The following is a 19,001-nucleotide window of genomic DNA, read 5'->3' on the forward strand; positions in this document are numbered from 1 at the left end:
TCCTTTATGACATGTCTTTCCACAAGTATTCTCCTATAAATGAACCATATTGGTATTAATTAAAACTGCTGTAAAAGCTGAAGACCACGTGGATTATGAATATTAAAAATAAATATAGAAATGGAATTATGGTTTTCAATATGTAACACTTCCTATGCAAGGTAGGAAATAGGAAATGAATATAAAATATGGTGTGTGTGCACTTGATACAGAGTATTGGGATTTCTGTAATAGCGTGACAGCACAATTTATGAAACACCTGAATGCATTTGGAATAATTTGGCATGTCTCCAAAGCATGGAAGAATGAAGGGAAACAGTTTAATTAGGGTAAGCTAAGAGAACTGTTTGACTGTGTAATCAGAAATCACTGTACCAAAACTGAACTTTAGTTTACAGGTTGCATTTGCCTTCTGTTTTCAGCAAATGGCAGCGAGGTCCATATTAGCAACGTGCGCTATGAAGACACAGGGGCGTACACTTGTATCGCGAAAAACGAAGCGGGAGTGGATGAGGACATTTCTTCTCTTTTTGTGGAAGATTCTGCTAGAAAGACCCGTATGTATTGAATACCCACACACACACAAACACACACACACACACACATGATACTCAACTTTACAAGTAAGTTGTTCCAAAAACAAAGGCATCAGAAAATGCTGTGAAAAGAGCAATGCATAAAAAGAAAAAACAAGCAAACAAGAGCAATTTTCATATATAGGAAGGCTGGAATTCTTGAAATATTAAAAGATTTAAGGATTAAATACAAGATTGTGAAAATTTCAATACGACAACTAAAATGATTTTGTTTCTTTGGCAAGTGTACATAAGATATGTTGGGTCCTGTCCTCCCATTTGCTCATATAGGAAATTAAATCCTTTGCAGAATCCTTCTCCCAAATGATTTGGAATTCAAGGTCCAACAGTATAGCCAAGGAGCATTCTATAGTTTTAATGCATCAATCATTCTTTTTCTTGAAGTTGCATTGTAGTCATGGCCCAATGGCTGTACATCAGCCCTTCTTTGCAGCAGTCAGAGAAGTAAGCCACCTTGAGACACCCATCGCCCCAGCACCAACACCACCCCATGGGCTATTCTCCGTTTATAGCTAGAAATCCTTTGTCATTGCTGTACATGTCTCCTCGTTGTTTCATGAAGTTTTAACAAAAATGTACTGTCCTTTTTAAAAATTAGTACTTAGTGAAAGGGATATGGTGGCCTGGGATGCTAAAGATGGATTTTTGGTTACAGCTGAATTATTTAGAACTCAGAGTACTCTTGTAGCATTTATCAAGTGAGCTCTCTATAGGCAAACACTCAGACATTTTCTTCCCCTGGTGCACATGTGCCACGGATGGCTGTTTTGGGATTGGGTCTGGATGTACTTGGAATGGCTATTCTCCTTGTTCCAAAGCCTTGCACCTGTCTGTACCTCCTGTCAGTCTACGTTTTTGCAGGGATCCCTATATTTTGACAACCATTTACATGTGCAATTCTCTGAGCCCAGTTTTTGGATGAGGTTAAAACATTGTCCTAGGAATCTTTTCATTTCTCTTTCAATCAGTGAGTGCATGTAGATATGAGTGGATCCAATGAGGAAGTTGGGTCTTACCCAGGCCCTGACTACTGGTATATCTGTATCTATATTTCATCTGGCTAGGACAACCATCATTATAAGCAAATACTTAAATATAAAATTCTTAAGGTGAAAAAAGAGAAAAGAAAACTGGATTTAATGACCTAGATAAGGACCACCATAGTTTCTTTACCCCAATTTGCAATTCATTTCCTGTTAAAAATTAATTTTGGGTGACAAGTAATTGAAAACTTTAGTTTTCCTTGTCCTTTATGATGGTGCTGATGAGGCAGATTTTGCTTTCAACTCTGTATTTTAATTTTCTTTTAATATTGGTCATGTAGTTTTCAATATATTTCTCCGTTACAAAATTGAAACACCTAGCTATAACTTCTTTAATCAATGAATCACTATCTACCAGCATGTATATCTGAGAAACACTTTACTGGAAGATTTCATATAATTTTGTCATATAAATGTGTTAGTTTAATCATAAGCTGTTTATGAAATCATGTTTTCAGTTTATTTTACTTATCACCTTAAACTCTCAGAGGTCAAAATAATGCATTTTAAATATTTATTTATTTATTTATTTATGTCTGTGTTGGGTCTTAGTTGCAGTGTGTGGGCTTTCTCTAGTTGCAGCAAGTGGAGTCTACTCTTCGTTGCAGTGCGAGGGCTTCTCCTTGCCGTGGCTTCTCTTGTTGCAGAGCACGGGCGCTAGGCCCGCAGGCTCAGTAGTTGTGGCTCGCGGGCTCTAAAGATTTAGATATAAACCTGAAAATGTAAACCTCTTATAAGAAAACATAAGGGAAAACTTCATGACATTGCTTTTGGCAAAAAAAAAAAAAAAAAAAAGTATTTTAGTTGTAACCCAGAAGTCTCAAGCATCACTAATTCATGTTTATATTCTACTATTTTGTAGGCATGCAAATACAGTTTCTTTGCAATAACAAATTTACAACTTTGACCTTTTTTGGGGGGGGGACACGTCATGCAGCTTGGGGGATCTTAGTTCCCCACACAGGGATCAAACCTGGGCCCCTGCAGTGAAAGCGCCGAGTCCTAACCACTGGACTGCCAGGGAATTCCCTAAACTAATTTAATTTTTGTTAAATTTGTTTTCCACAAATTTGTGACACCATTATTAAGAACATATATATATATATAGTTGTTAATGTGAAAATAGCCATTTTTAGAAACTAAAGCACATAATTAAAACCAGAATAAAGCTAAATAAGTAAACTAATTGAGTAGAATATTAGTAGTGATAAAAGAGAATGAATTGAAAATGTGAGACTGTCTAGTTGAAGGCAGTTTTCCTTTTCCTTGGGATGTTTCCTAGTACTCAATAAATTGTCAGAATTCTGTATAACAGTACCAAAATCAGGTGGAGAGCACATCAGAGAAAACTATAGCCTTTTGTAAGTCCTAATATAAGAATTGCTCTGGGTTGTCTTCTAGTAATTCCATGGAAAAAGACTAATAATATTAATTATGCAAGTCACATTTGTATGTTGACAGATATTCTCAGAAAGCCAGAGAAAACAGTCACAGACCCATCAGTGATGACTTCACTCTTCTTATTTACACATACTAAAAATTACTGACTTATCCAAAATAATTTCAGAGATCTTTTTTCCTTTTAGTTGTGTTAGGATACAACATACAGTTGACTCTTGAACAATGCAGTGTTTACGAGTGCCAACCGCCTTTGCAGTCGATTATCTGAGTAGAACTTTACAGTCTGTCCTATGTGTCTGTCGTTCCATATACATGGATTAAACCAACGGCGGATCGTGTAGTATTGTAGTATGTATTTATTGAAAACAATCCCTGTATAAGTGGACCCACACAGTTCAAACGCATGTTGTTCAAGTGTCAACTGTATATTTAAAAAGCAGATTGGAGTAAGACATGAGTTAGAATAATTTCTCCACCACATAATAGTCCTGTGATTTGGAGCTACTAGTTAGCATCTCTGAGCTTTAATGTCCTTATCTGTAATAGAGTATAAATACTAACTCACTAAGGGTTTTCTGTATAGATACTGTAAAGCACTCACCATAATGCTAGACATTATACTGATTCTTACTAATTTTCTGAAAATAATTACTTCTTGCTAGAAACATTGACAAATCATTTTTAATAAGACTGGAAAATCTAGTAATTGTTAGAAATGAGTTTCCAAAATGAATGATACATATACAGAGATATAGGTATAGAGATAGATGGAGATGGAGATGTGAGTGTATATTGACATCTATAATATTATATATCCAAACATAAAATATTATATATCTTCATACTAAAAAATTGACTCTGCTGATAAGAGTATAATTTTCCCCTTAATATAGCTATTAAGATATTTTAAATAATATATATTTTTGCCAGGGTCCACTTTTGCCAGAGTCAAAGCAAAAGCTACACTTTACTTCCCCTTTACATTGGTCAATTTATATTCCTATTATACTAAAACATTATTTTGTAAGGTGATTTTCTTCTGTTTTCTTTTTGAAAGATGCAGAGAAGTATTGAATCCCATGTAGACAACAATAAAAAAGGGGAAAGATTTACAACTTTTGGGTCAAATGACACAACACAGATTTTGTTTGGCTACAACTTCAGAGAAATCATCCAGCTATTTTCTGTATAATTGAGTTCTGATAGTGGCATCAGCCACATTTTTTCCTTATACTAAATTTCCCAGCAATATGATGCTGTTGAGAGAAAAAATCATGCAAAGCATCACAGGCCAGGGAGCTGATTTTTGTTTTACCTGAATCTTAGAATTGGAAAACCTTGAGTTACAGGCTTGTTGGCAAACCCTACTGGAATTTTTCTCATGTGACAAATTGAACTACAAGAAAGTGCTACAAAATAATATAATCTCCAGCTATATTAGGCTTAGGGTTTGATAACTAAGATTGAATAGAGTGGTATACAGGGAGGATTTAAATGCAAAGAACAGTAGAAATGGGCCCTAGAGTGGTGCTTGTAACAGGGAGTAGAAGACGATTTGAAATAATGTGAGGGGATTTTAGGTAGAGGTAGAGCATTGTTTATTTGGAAACATCTTGCACATAGCATAAGCACTTAATACACTTCCATTTCCAAGGGGAGTCAATTCCCAGATGATAACAATTTATCTTCAGAATTATGGTAAATTAAAAGCAGTGTGAATGTAGGCTTCTCTGGAAAGCTTTTAAGCCTCTATGCACATTAAGCCCTGGGCACAGGTTTTATGACACCTTGCTGGGATTTTAGTAAAGGATACATTTAATCTAGCTTCTCAGAAATATTGGAATATAATATTTGAATATGTTAGACTAGTACATATGTATTTTTTTCTTTTTTTAATTGTCACAGGCAGTATTACATTGGAAATATTCAGCTATTGCTACATTCCTTACTTTAGAATTAATTTCAATAAATTAATATTTGTTGACTGTTATGAACTAAAATTCATTATGATTCTTTAAGTGAGTATTTTAAATGGGTTAGACTCTGCAATGAGATTACAAGAATGAACAAACTATATAAATATATAATGTTCATATAAGTTTAATAAGTATTATAAAAATATGATGAGTATAATTCACAATACACGGATTTAGAAATATGGTGAAATGTAGCCACTTGTACCTAAATATTTCAAAAGATATATGAATGTTTAAGAAGTATTTGCCTATTTTAGAAGTAGAGGAAAGGGTCTTAAAATAGGTTAAAATATGGTATTTTTACATTTAAAGGAAGTTTAAATATGATATCACAAACTTTTGAAATAGAACATATTCTGGTAATATGAACAAGTTAATTAACCTTTCTAGTCTTCACTTACTTTCTATTTTTAAAGAGTAGAGAAAATACTTACTTCCAAAGAGCAATTGTATAGGTTTAATGAGATCATGTATGTAGGATCTTATCAATGTCTACAGAGGCTAGGAAGATAGTATAAACAAAGAATAGCATAGTCTATCAGGTATAGATGGACCCAAATGCACCAGTTATCAATTAAAAATCATTTTTATACTCAACCAATATGAGTTAGGTAAAATAAATAGGAATTTGGAAAATCTATAGTTAAAGATATGGTGTGGACATCATAGCCAGGGTGATATTTAATCCTGATAGTTATAAGCTAAGTGCTGGAATCAAAAAGAACCAAATAAAAACAGATATTTGAGAAAAATGAAATAAGTCAATAAATGAAAATTATTGTTAATTTTTGTTTAACATTCACTGACCTATTATTTAATAGAACTTTAAAGCAGAGTGAACAATGCATATTTCTTTTGAAAACCCCAAAAAACTATTTAGTTAATATTTGTCACAGACATTTACATATTAGTAAGCTTATTGTGAAATAAAACACACTTAGAATAATCAGACTCATGTTGAGGTTAATCATGCTTGATAAGCATTTATTATTTTATGAGCTTTCATTACTTATCTTAAATTCTCATATTCAGGCTCTCAAATTGGCCAATGACATTGTCGCATCCTGTTAAGTAACTTGTTCATAAATCTTTTCATCTGTTGACCCAGAACATGGTGAAATGATCTGCTTTGTGATTTCCATATCTGAAGGTTATATTTTCAAAATAGCATGCTTTTCAGTGTCATTAAATAGACCTGTTTCTAACGCATTGCCATTTTTGCCCAATAGTGGAGGCCTGTCTCTCATTTATCAAGATGCTACGTGATCTGAATGTCATCAAACTGACAAGTTTACAACAATCATCAATAATCAGGGATCCCTTGCCTACAAAACAAAATATGACTCTAAGCTTTCTTATTTTGATTTATTTCCTCCATTTTGTCTACAGGACCTTATATACCTTCAGTGGAATATTCCTATATCTCATCTCATATTACACCATGTCAATTTGCCTAATTTATTTTACGATAGAAATAGTCAAGTAATGATGATATTTTATTTATATTTCTGCAGGCATGCAGACTAAATAAGCTTATATACAGTGACAGTGCTGAGTATAAGGTCTCTATGAAACTTTTAGAAAACCTATATACTAATATTTTGTTGGTGGTGTTCAGGAGAAAACGTTAGGATTCACTTTGATAATCCAGAATTCCAGAGGTATTGCACTTGGTGAGTCCTTTGCAAAATAGCTGTGACAGGTAGCCCCCGATTTTCATAAATTCTATTTATGCCACTTTCTTTTACAAAAGACCTACAAATACATTAGTATCAGCTTTTGCTAACCAAAAGAAATCCTAAGAGGATATTCTTTTTTAGTAAGAAAGGTGAAGAGCTAAAATCACATCCAGCCCGCTTTGCAGCAGCCCTGTAGAGGTTAGGAGCATCTGAGCTGGAAGACTGGCACAGCCAAGCTCCTTCCCTGGAACCACACTCAGCATCATCTCAGCATCTCAGCATTAATCCCTCATAGCTGTGAACGGTGTCTGTGAGCATCTGTGCTTTACCTCCATTTATTTTGTGCATCCCTTAGCAAGACGTGTCCTAAGATAATTGCCTCTTCACTTTATAGCATTTTGGTTTGTGAAAGGTTTCACAGGAACCTTCTACTTTTGGATAGTGGGGAAACCTGTACTTAAGTTCAAGAAGAGGTGAGAATTATCACTCAATGATTTTCTTAGAGTTCTCTGATATAGGGATTCTGTCAGAAAATGATGTCAATGTGTGAAGAGTTAATAAAACAAATGTGCTCTTCAAATTCCCAGGCTCCCACGTGAGGTGCTGAAGGGAGGTGCCTTCTTAACATTTTTTGAAATCTAATTGATGCCATACATTTTTATCAACTGGGTACAAAGAGCCCAGATTATACATGCGTGTGCCTGTTATCCTCTGTTTGCCCAGATATCTCGGTTCTGATAAGAACTAATTGTTGTACGAATATGCCAGAAAGAGTAAGTCAGACATTTTGATTACTGTTTATCTTCCTTTTTTGCTTTATTTTCCAGCTTTGTGTTCATTTCCATATTTATGTTACATGCAAAATATTACTTTACATTTGAAATGTTATTAAATATGACATTTCTTAAAAGTCACTATTCTAACTCATGCAGTAAAATTGTGTGCCAATTTAAATACAGTATCTTTCCCCTAAATTGATCTACTGTCTGTCTAATGCATACCTTTATAAATACTAAACTCTGGTATAAATAATAATAAAGCTTTTGGAAACATCCTAACAATAGTACAATTTGAATAGAAAATAAATTATTAGTGAATAAAATATTTGTTTTTGTCTGAAACATATGCTTATAGAAAGTCAAAATGTGTTTCTAGATGTAGTTTGGATTCAGAAGACTAAAACTATACCATACAGTAAAGAAAAAAGGTGTATTATTTTCTAATGTAATTATTATAATGACATTCAAGTAAAGACTATATACATACATATACATATATATCACATCCAATTTTGTCTTAATTATGATTATACTAATATTAATATTAGAATATAATTTTAGGGGTATCTTTCAGAGGCAGAATAAACATCAGAAAAAAGTATGATTAGATTAAAATTAAGTTCTAATCATAAGAATTTTCCCTCAAGATATTGCCTATCTAAAAAACTAATAAGAACTTATTATCATAGGTTGATCAATAGATAGATAGATAGTTATAGATGAAACAAACCAAAGAAAACTAGGCAGTAGTTTTAAAAAGACTTTTCAGACAGAAAGAAAGATGAAGTGCCAATATATATTATGAAAAGTTGCTAATCCTCATTAGTTTTCAAGGAAACACACTTTATAATCACAGAGAAATGCCATTTTACATCTACCAGAATACCAAAAATTAAAAAGCGACAAAACACCAAGACTTGATGTGATTTGGAAAAATAGGACTCATTATCCACTGCTAGAGGTAGTGTCAGTTTCACCTCCCTTTGGAAAGCACTTTAACATTTTGTGTTCAGATTTGCATATGCCTTGGAACCCAGCAGTCACACGTATTAGAGAAATATTGAATTGCCGTACATTCAGAAGTTATTTAAGAAGAACCTGACATGTACTTAATATTTTGCTATAATTTAGTTTCATTTTTATTTGTCTTTTAATTACTTCCGTATTTCCATGGTAACTGAACTAGCTTAATTTAAATACTTTTTACAATGGCTGTAATTTGATTTATGTAATTTAAATGTGTGTGAAGTTGTTACATTCCCAAGTGCGTGAATACTATTTCAAGATTAATCCAAACTCATTTATTTGTTTTCTAATGTCTGTTAGAAAAAGGATATTTACAAAATTTATAAAGTTAAGAGTTTTCATTGTAAGGCGAACAAAAAATCTACAGGGGACAATAATTTTGTTCATTTGTGTTTTCACCTATGAAATATTCACTGAGGAAATAACAAACACGCAAACAAACATGCTGCTAGCATATGGCTAGCACTGAATAAGACAACTCTGTACTTTCAGAAAGACTATAGTTTAATTCAGTTAGAAGTAAAGGACAACTATAATACATGGTAGAATAACATAATTGTTGTAACAGACATACAAGCCAAGTAGGATAGGATTGCAACCACAGAATCATCAAATTCCAACTGAGCTGGATTGCATAATCTTTATTGAGGTGATGACATTTGAGCGAATATTTGGTGGCTGTAGCGATACCTCTACAGCCGGAGACTTAAAAGTATATCAACTCAGGGAAGAGTCATGAACCCACATGGTGTGTTTTATTAACTTTGTGTAATATACTCATAAAAAGATTTGCTGGGAATTTGCAATACATGGTGAGAATAAATTATTGGGTAGAACCAGATTAAGGGAGGTGTTGAACTTTGTGAATAGAAAAAGTCAAATGAGGAGTCACTTACATGCTATATTTCTGCAAAGTAAAAATTCTTTTCTACATAGTCATTATCTAGTGTTTAGATAAATATCACAATAAGCATTTTTTGTTGTGTATCTCATTATTAATATATAGTAGACATTTGAGGTGTTTTTTTTGTTGTTGTTGTTGTTTTTACCTGAGCAGGATTAACCAAATTCAAATTGCCAACATGGTATATAAGACCAACAGTCTTTTATGTTGACTATTTAATCTCAAGACAGAATATGTTTTGTGCTGCTGGATACAACCCATGTGAGCATTCATTATGAGGTTGGACCATCTTCCTCTACTCATCTTTTGAACACTATTTTGCATAATGGCATTTCCCAAAAGATAGTGTTACTTGATTTATCAGCCTATTTGAGCTTCTAAGAAGAAAACATTCATAAAATATTATTTTTAATAAATAATCATATTAAAATAGTCAAGGACTAAAATTACGCCTTAGGCTGCTTGTGTCTATTAATTTGTATCCATTAAATTAGAGCAAAGCTAACACTGAAAAGATTCTATTTTAATAATAGATAAGAGATAATCTACTGCCGACTGTATGCTTTTGTGGCCCCTGAGCAATGTTTACTTCATACCAATGGGTACAATGTTGGCCAGGACACAATTCTGGCTACAGAAACTAATCTGAAAACATTTTGCTTGATACATAAATAAGTGGATACTCTGCTCATTAATTTGTTTTTAGAACATTATTATTCTACTCCAGACTATTTGATTAGACTCATTTTTAGCATATGCTTGCTTTATTTTGCTTTTTTAAAATTAATTTTTATTGGAGTGTAGTTGCTTTACAATGCTGTGTTAGTTTCCACTGTACAGCAAATTGCTTTTTAAAAATTATTAAAGAAGGGCCTTCCCTGGTGGCGCAGTGGTTGAGAGTCCACCTGCCAATGCAGGGGACACAGGTTCGTGCCCCGGTCCGGGAAGATCCCACATGCCACGGAGAGGCTGGGCCCGTGAGCCATGGCTGCTGAGCCTGCAGGTCTGGAGCCTGTGCTCCGCAACGGGAGAGGCCACAGCAGTGAGAGGCCCACGTACCGAAAAAAAAAAAAATTATTAGAGAAATTAACTCAATTAGAGATATTGGTAGAAATAAAATTTTAATGGCTACTGTATTCTAAGATACTTAGCACCATGTCTAGCATATAATAAGGACTCAGTAAATGCTTCTGATTACTGATACTGTTATTTTGCTTCAATAATTTTAGCTTTAAATTTTTCTTAACTATGTTGAACAGTGGATAAAAATTATGTAAATGGTAAAAATGGGTAAAAGTGAGAAATGCTAGGAATAGGACTATTCAAGAAAGTGTTACAGATTAAATATTTTATATTTGTTTTTAACAGCAAACTATTTTGAGGCTCAGATTTACTTAGGAATTGCTTATACCTTTATTAACATGTATCGCAACTGGCGATTTGTTTACTCTTGTATCTTACATAGTCTGTTACTCCTGCGAAGCTAAATTCCCTTCTTGAATCTCCTAGTCACATGAAAAATTGTATGCTCAAGTTGGAAAAAATGCCCTTGGAACAAACATTTCAGAGTTTTATTCAAATCTGATCATTTTCCTTTGATGTTCTTTCTTGTAGAATGTGGGAAAGGTAAGTTTCATATGGAATGTTAGTAAAAAATATATATACATAGATAGGAGGGGAACCAATTTTTCTTAAACATCTTTATTGGAGTATAATTACTTTACAATGGTCTGTTAGTTTCTGCTTTATAACAAAGTGAATCAGTTATACATATACATATATCCCCATATCCCCTCCCTCTTGCATCTCCCTCCCACCCTCTCTATCCCACCCCTCTAGGTGATCACAAAGCACCGAGCTGATCTCCCTGTGCTATGCGGCTGCTTCCCACTAGCTATCTATTTTACGTTTGGTAGTGTATATATGTCCATGCCACTCTCTCACTTTGTCCCAGCTTACCCTCCCCCCTCCCCGTGTCTGTTATTTGTAGTGAGGTGGATGAACCTAGAGTCTGTCATACAGAGTGAAGTAAGTCAGAAAGAGAAGAACAAATACCGTATGCTAATACATATATATAGGGAAACTGTTTTTATATCACATTCTGGAAGTCATGCCTGACTGCATCTTATTTTCAAGAGTGAACAATAATCAAAGGTTACACGTGTGGAGTCCCTGCGGTATCAGAAGGCTTCAACTGAAAATGCTCTCATGTTTCAGTGCCAGCGTTCACTCTTCCCACAGCACAGCTGGCTACACTACTGCTACTTGGCCTAGTTTATTTCTCTTCCTGTCACTTCTCTCTGAGCATCTTTGACCCCATTCTCTTTTACTCTGTTGCAGTCACTACAGCCCCTGGAGTATCACTGTTGTTTGTTCTGACCTTTTTTCAGTTCTGACAATGGAAGGAAGACAGGCAGCTGGCATTGTTCTCTCTTACTAATACAGAATCTGTGTTGTGTGGGAGTGGGGATGGGAAAGGAGGGGAGAGAGGAAAGAATTAGAGGAGAACAGAATAGTTTATTCCTTTTTAAAACATTTTTGTAATTGAACCATAGTTGATTTACAATATTGTGTTAGTTTCAGATTGTAAAGCAACTATACCCCAATTTAAAAAATAGTTTATTCCTTTTATGATTTTCCACCATTGTTTCTCCAGTGTAACAGTTTGGAGTAGCAGCTCCCAGGAGTAGCAATAAGGTTTCAAATTAAGAGGACGATACATGTTAAAGTAATATGGGCACTAACTCCAAATTTCTAATCTTAATGTGTAGCGTTGGTTTCTTTACCTGGCTTTAGACACTGACGTCACTTCTTCATGTTTTAATTTTCCCTTCTAACGTGATGAGGTAGAATTTTGTTTCTCAATCTCATCTTCAGGCATTTAAAACCAGAGATGACAATGTCTCACAGAGAAGTCTCCTAAAAGATTAGAGATTTAAAATCAGGTAGCGGGCTTCCCTGGTGGCGCAGTGGTTGAGAGTCCGCCTGCCGATGCAGGAGACACGGGTTCGTGCCCCGGTCCGGGAGGATCCCACATGCCGCGGAGCGGCAGGGCCCGTGAGCCATGGCCGCTGAGCCTGTGTGTCCGGAGCCTGTGCTCCGCGATGGGAGAGGCCACAACAGTGAGAGGCCCGCATACCGCAAAAATAAATAAATAAATAAATAAATAAATAAATAAAATCAGGTAGCATTATGACCCGGAGTTTTAATGGGACAACGTAAGAAGCATAGAAAAAACAAAAACGAACAAACAAAAAACTGTGGATGACTTCAAACATTTTTCTGGTTTTACTATATTGTCATCCCTTTTTAAATACAGTATTGAATCTTTTTTTTATTTCAAATTTTAAAAATTAACAATTTTTAAGGTTACTTTCCATTTACAGTTACTACAAAATATTGATTATATCCCCTATGATGTACAATACACCCTTGAGCCTATCTTACACCCAATGGTTTGTGCGTCTCACTTCCCCACCCCTATGTTGCCTCTCCCCACTGGTAACACTAGTTTGTTCTCTATACCTGTGAGTCTGCTTCTTTTTGGTTATATTCACTAGTTTATTGTATTTTTTACATTCCACATATAAGTGACATCATACAGTATTTGTCTTTCTCTGTCTGACTTATTTCACTTAGCATAATGCCTTCCAAGTCCATCAGTGTTGCTGAAAGTGACAAAATTTCATTCTCTTTATGGCTGAGTACTGTTCTATTGTATATATACACCACATCCAGTTAGCTGTTGATAGGCACTTAGGTTGCTTCCATATCTTGGCAACTGTAAATAATGGTGCTGTGAACATTGGGGTGCATGTATCTTTTCAAATTCCTTTTTGTTTCTTTTGGATATATACCTGGGAGTGGAATTGCTGGGTTGTTTTGTAGTTCTATTTTTAGTGTTTTGAGAAATCTCTGTACAGTTTTCCAGAGTGGCTGCACCAATTTACATTCCCACCAGCAGTGCACAAGGGTTCCCTTTTCTCCACATCCTCGCCAACATTTGTTATTTTTGTTCCTTTTGATGATAGCCTTTCTGACAAGTGTGAGTTAATATCTCATTGTGGTTTTGATTTGCATTTCCCTAATGACTGGAGTCGTTGAGCATCTTTTCATGTGCCTATTGGCCACCTGCATGTCTTCTTTGGAAAATTATCTATTCAGTTCTTCTGCCCATTTTTTAATGTGGTTGCTTTTTGTTTTTTGTTTGTTTGTTTTGATGTTGAGTTGTATGAACTATTTTTATATGTTGTATATTAATCCCTAATTGGCCATATCATTTGCAAATTAAAACACCATGCGTCTCACTTCATTCATCTAAATAACATGCTTTTAAAACAGGTAGGTAAATTATAATAACTAGGGACCTCCCTGGTGGTCCAGTGGTTAAGACTTCATCTTCCAGTGCAGGGGGTGAGGGTCTGATCCCTGGTTGGGGGGCTAAGATCCCACAGGCCTCGCAGCCAAAAATCCAAACATAAAGCAGTATTGTAACAAATGCAATAAAGACTTTGAAAAATGGTCCACATCAAAAAAATATTTTAAAAAAATCCTAATAACTAGGATACATCAAGAATTTTAGGAAAACAGAGTAATAAGTGACAATGCCCTGAAAAGTTGAGAACCTAACAGCTTATGATGTCATTTTAAGCAGGACCTGCCATTTGCTCTCCACTAATGTGAGCAAAACAAAGAGACTAACGTCTTTTGAGTAAATACTACTTTCAGAATTATGTCAGATAGAAGAAAAATTATCCCAGAAAAAATAGAAAGAGAGACATCAGGCTAACATTGAATTGACCTAATCCTATTCAACAAATGACGCAATGAACAAGTTGGATGTGCTGTGTACAGCTAACTCATCTTGGAACCATCAGGATATTTTGTAATTTAAGATCACAAGTTCTTCCATGACTAAGCTGAAATTCCTTTATGAATGTCATTATTAGTTTGTAATTCTCCATTTAATATTTTTACATCAAAATTCTTACTATACAACATATATCTGGGTTCTCTATCATAAAATTCTATGAGAACAAAGACATATTTAATGTACTTTGGAGACGAAAATTTCAGTTCTAGGGTTAGCCATCCTTTTAATCCAACAATACGTGACCTTATTGCTATAGGATGGGGGTTTAACAGATTGAGAATGTCAGGTTTCACATTATTGTTTAACAGTGCCGAGCCTGGAACTATTTTGTAAAAGCAAATCAAAAGCAATATGGAATTCATGTTAATCCACACAATGTAAACACTTGAACCAATTTTACAAAGCAAATTGAATTTACTATGGAACTTGCCATTGGCCTGCTAATAAGGCTTTTCATATTTGAGAAAGAATGTCTGAAGGGGCATGTAAATATCTGTTCCTCCACACTGTGTACACTCAAATGTTATACTGTTTCTCTGCATTACAAGACAAGATATATAAGCCATATTACTGCTGCAAGTTGCTTCATTTTTGAGTTATAATATAAAGTTCTTATCTTTGAAGCTATGTTTATATGTATGTTTAGCAAAAATACATATTCATTTTCAAAAAAGTACGTGTGCACTTATGTATATAAACATATGTGTTGTGTGTATACATACATTAGTGTGTGTGTGTGCACATGCCAGGCACTGTTCTAAGCAACTGAACATTTTTAGCTCGTTGAATGCTCATAAAATCTTCATACTGCCTGATTTTCTGTTCTATGTCATGCAGTTTCTTTAAAAATCTGTTCCAAGAAGAAGTTAACCTCTGTTAACTTATAATCAGCTTGTTTTATGAGACATTATGTCATCTTCTACATGAACACTTTCTCAGGCAGTGTAAAGTCCAATATATTTTTAAATCTTGTGATGACTAATCTTGTGACGAAATTTCCAATACTACGGTTATGGCCTACTTCAGTGATTATGCTGTTAAGGTGTCTGCTGACTTTCATTGCCCTGTTTTATATCTGTTTTATAATGTCTTTAGAGATAAGCAAATGTAACCGAATTATAAACTATATATTTAACCAGAATGCCTTAAATATCATGATATTTAATTTATTTGTGGATTGTAATTGTAATGTGTAATTTCTCTCTCAAAATACTTATCTAAAAATCTTCACTTACCTGAATGATAAATAACTTTTTAATGTAGCCAGTTTCCTTCAGAGAATGTATATCTTTTATTTTATACCATGTTTAAATATAATTAGATCTATATGTTAACATTGTATGTAATATAAATATATTAAATATGTATATTTGAATACATATTAAATAGTGGGGAGTTCAGAATATGAGAGGGATAAAAATTGCTAGAAATAATACCCTTTTATAAAAACTGATATTCATTGCTCTAGCTTTAAAGTCTACCATCTTTAATTATTTCTTTGCACATATGCTAATTAACATCCAAGTAGTCTTCTATTTTTCTAATAATTTTGTTCTCCCAAATGATAATAAAGAGAATCCTCTGGTAGCCCTAATGATAGGTTAGAATATACTTTTATGCAACTATTTTTTTTGGCTACCTCTCTATTAATTTAATTTCTATAGGTACGATGATCTTGAGTTCTACTTAGGAGATATATATATATATATATAGATAGATAGATAGATAGATAGATAGATAGATAGATATAACATTATGTGCCATGTACTACTTAAAATGTGTGATAATCATTTTATTTTTCAAATTCTCTAATTCACCATGTGTTGTATTTTCTAGATGAGGAAGTCAAAGCAAAAGAGGAAGCAACTTTGCTTGCCATCTACCTAAAATAGCAGGGTATATAAGTGAATTAGAAGGCAAAGTTGTTCTCTTATATATCTGCAACTAATTACCCACAGTTGTTTAATAATGTCACTGTTTGTTGTTTATCATGTAAAAACCACAGCCAGTCATTTGTGTGAAGAATTCTCAAAATCGAGTCGCTTCCTGACAGTAGTAGGCTTAGAGTTTCTATATTAAGAGAAGCTTAGGTCTTGGCAATCTGGCTAAGAGGAAGTTAGATTTTCTCGATGTTTGCTTAGTAAGCAGTCTGTTACACTAACATTGAGTGGTGTCCAGCATGGTCCTAATGTTCCTCCTCTTCTGTTTCACTCACCCTTGTAGTCTCTTCCCACATTGAAACAGATCAGGTCTCTATAATAAATAAAGTAGGGTACAGGGGAAGGTGTATGGCTTTTGAAGACGGTTCATGAAGGGCATATGGCTCTGCCTTGCTCTCTTGGATCACTTATTATGGAGAAAGCCAACTGCCAGCATAGAGGGACACTTAAGCAGCCTTGGGGTGAGTCCAAGGAGTAAACTAAGACCTCCTGCCAACAGCTGGCACCAAATTCCCAGCCATTCAAGTGAACCTGCATGGAAGTGGATCTTCCAGCCCAAGTCAAGCCTGCAGATGACTGAAGCCTCATGAGAAACCCCAAACCAGAGCACCCCCTCTGGCCAAAAAACCTCCATAAAGACATAAATGCTTTTTGTTGTTTTAAGCCGCTGAGTTTGAGATACTTTCTTACTCATCATGTTATAACCACTGCAGACACTGTGCTTACTTGGTTTGGCATTGGAAGGAGAGATTGGTACCACTTTCATTTGTTTCATGCAATAGCTTAAATATTTGACATGGGAATAATTCTTTTAAAAATTATTTTTAGTTTTTTGAGGAACCTCCATACTGTTTTCCATAGTGGCTTCAACAATTTACAAACCCACTAACAGTGTAAGAGGATTCCTTTTTCTCCAAACCCTCTCCAGCATTTATTATTTATAGATTTTTAAAAGATAGCTATTCTGACTGGTGTGAGGTGGTACCTCATTGTTGCTTTGATTTTCATTTCTCTAATATTTAGTGTTGATGAATATCTTTTCATGTGCCTATTGGCCATCTGTATGTCTTCTTTGGAGACATATCTGTTTAGGTCTTCTGTCCATTTTTTGATTGGCTTGTTTGTTTTTTTGTTACTGAGTTATAGGAGCTGTTTGTATAGTTTGCAAATTAAGCCCTTGATGGTTGCATCATTTGCAAATATTTTCTCCCAGTCCATAGGTTGTCTTTTCGTTTGGAGGTTTCCTTTGCTGTGCAAAGCTTATAGTTTGATTAGGTCCATTTGTTTATTTTTGCTTTTATTTCTATTGCTTTGGGAGATGGACCTAAGAAAACATTGTTATGATTTATGTTGGGGAATTATTTGCCTATGTTTTCTGTTAGGAGTTTTATGGTGTCTTATCTTATATTTAAGTCTCAAAGCCATTTTCAGTTTATTTTCATGTATGGTGTGAAGGTGTGTTCTAACCTCAGTGATTGATTTATATTTGGCTGTCCAACTTTCCCAACACCACTTGCTGAAGACACTGTCTTTTCTCCATTGTATATTTTTGCCTCCTTTGTTGAAGGTTAATTGTCCATAGGTGTGTAAGTTTATTTCTGGGCTCTTTATTCTCTTCCATTCATCTATATGTCTGTTTTTGTGCCAGTACCATGCTGTTTTGATTACTGTAGCTTTGTAGTATTGTCTGAAGTCTAGGATGGTTATGCCTCCCGTTTTGTTCTTTTTGCTCACGATTGCTTTAGCAATTCTGGGTCTTTTAGTGTTCCATATACATTTTAGGAGTATTTGTTCTAGTCCTGTGAAATATGTCATAGGTTTTTTTTAAAATAGGTATTGCGTTAAATCTGTAGATTGCTTTGGGTAATATGGCCATTTTAACAATATTAATTCTTCCAATCCAAGAGCACTGGATATCTTTCCATTTCTTTAAATCATCTTCAATTCCCTTTATCTGTTTTTATAGTTCTCAGCATATAAGTCTTTCACCTCCTTGGTGAGGTTCATTCCTAATTATTTTATTATTTTTTTGATGTGATTGTAAAAGGGATTGTTTGTTTACATTCTCTTTCTTATATTTCATTGTTAGTGTAAAGAAATGAAACTGATTTCTGTATGTTAGTCTTGTATCCTGCTACCTTGTAGAATTCATTTATCAGTTCTAGTATTTTGTGTGGAGTCTTTAGGTTTTTCTATATATATTTTCACATCACCTGTGTATAATGACAGTTTTACCTCTTGACATGGGAATAATTCATACATTGTCTTGATTTCAATCTGACTCACTTTGTTGCCAGGAGTAGACTCTCTCTCTTTGGTTAAGTATAGGTTATTTTAAAATGGGTGTGAACGTTGAACTGGCAATGTGAAGCAGTCAGAGATGTGTCTGCATTCAGAACCCAGAAACCAACTTTACATAGTCAGACAACAGCTGAGAATCTTGCTTCTCCCATGCGTTGCATAGGTCTTCCTTCTGTTCACATCTAATTGAATCCTGATCTGCATGATCACAAATTATCACAGCCCTAATTCTATGTCATGGTGCCTTTTGCTATGCATTCTTACAATTCCAGTTCTCTGTACTCGTGGCTTTCTAACATGATTTCTTGATTCAAATTACACCCCCAAAAGAATATTATTATCTATGTCATCAGTTCATAGAATTTAAAACCATGGAGTCATGGCTAGTTTCAGGTTGTATGATTTAATGTAAGCTTGGCACTATAGCCTAATCAGCTAATTCTAAACACTAGGTTAGGAATCTGTAGTCCTGGGAGAATTGTC

General features: G+C 34.5%; 1 protein-coding gene across 3 annotated transcripts in view; it reads left to right on the plus strand.

Moving 5' to 3' along the window:
- Positions 1-19,001, plus strand: part of FSTL5 (follistatin like 5) — a gene marked incomplete at both ends in the record, with an annotated part of 542,883 nt that overhangs the window by 430,079 nt on the left and 93,803 nt on the right. For all 3 annotated transcript variants that reach the window (XM_082611409.1, XM_082611410.1, XM_082611411.1), the window contains one exon: positions 423-557. In XM_082611409.1, coding sequence (XP_082467535.1) covers positions 423-557 — 135 coding nt within the window. The remainder of the gene's footprint in view (positions 1-422; positions 558-19,001) is intronic.

Source organism: Mesoplodon mirus (assembly GCF_964341445.2).
Source record: "Mesoplodon mirus genome assembly, chromosome: 2".
In the NCBI taxonomy this organism is placed as follows: Eukaryota; Metazoa; Chordata; class Mammalia; order Artiodactyla; family Ziphiidae; genus Mesoplodon; species Mesoplodon mirus.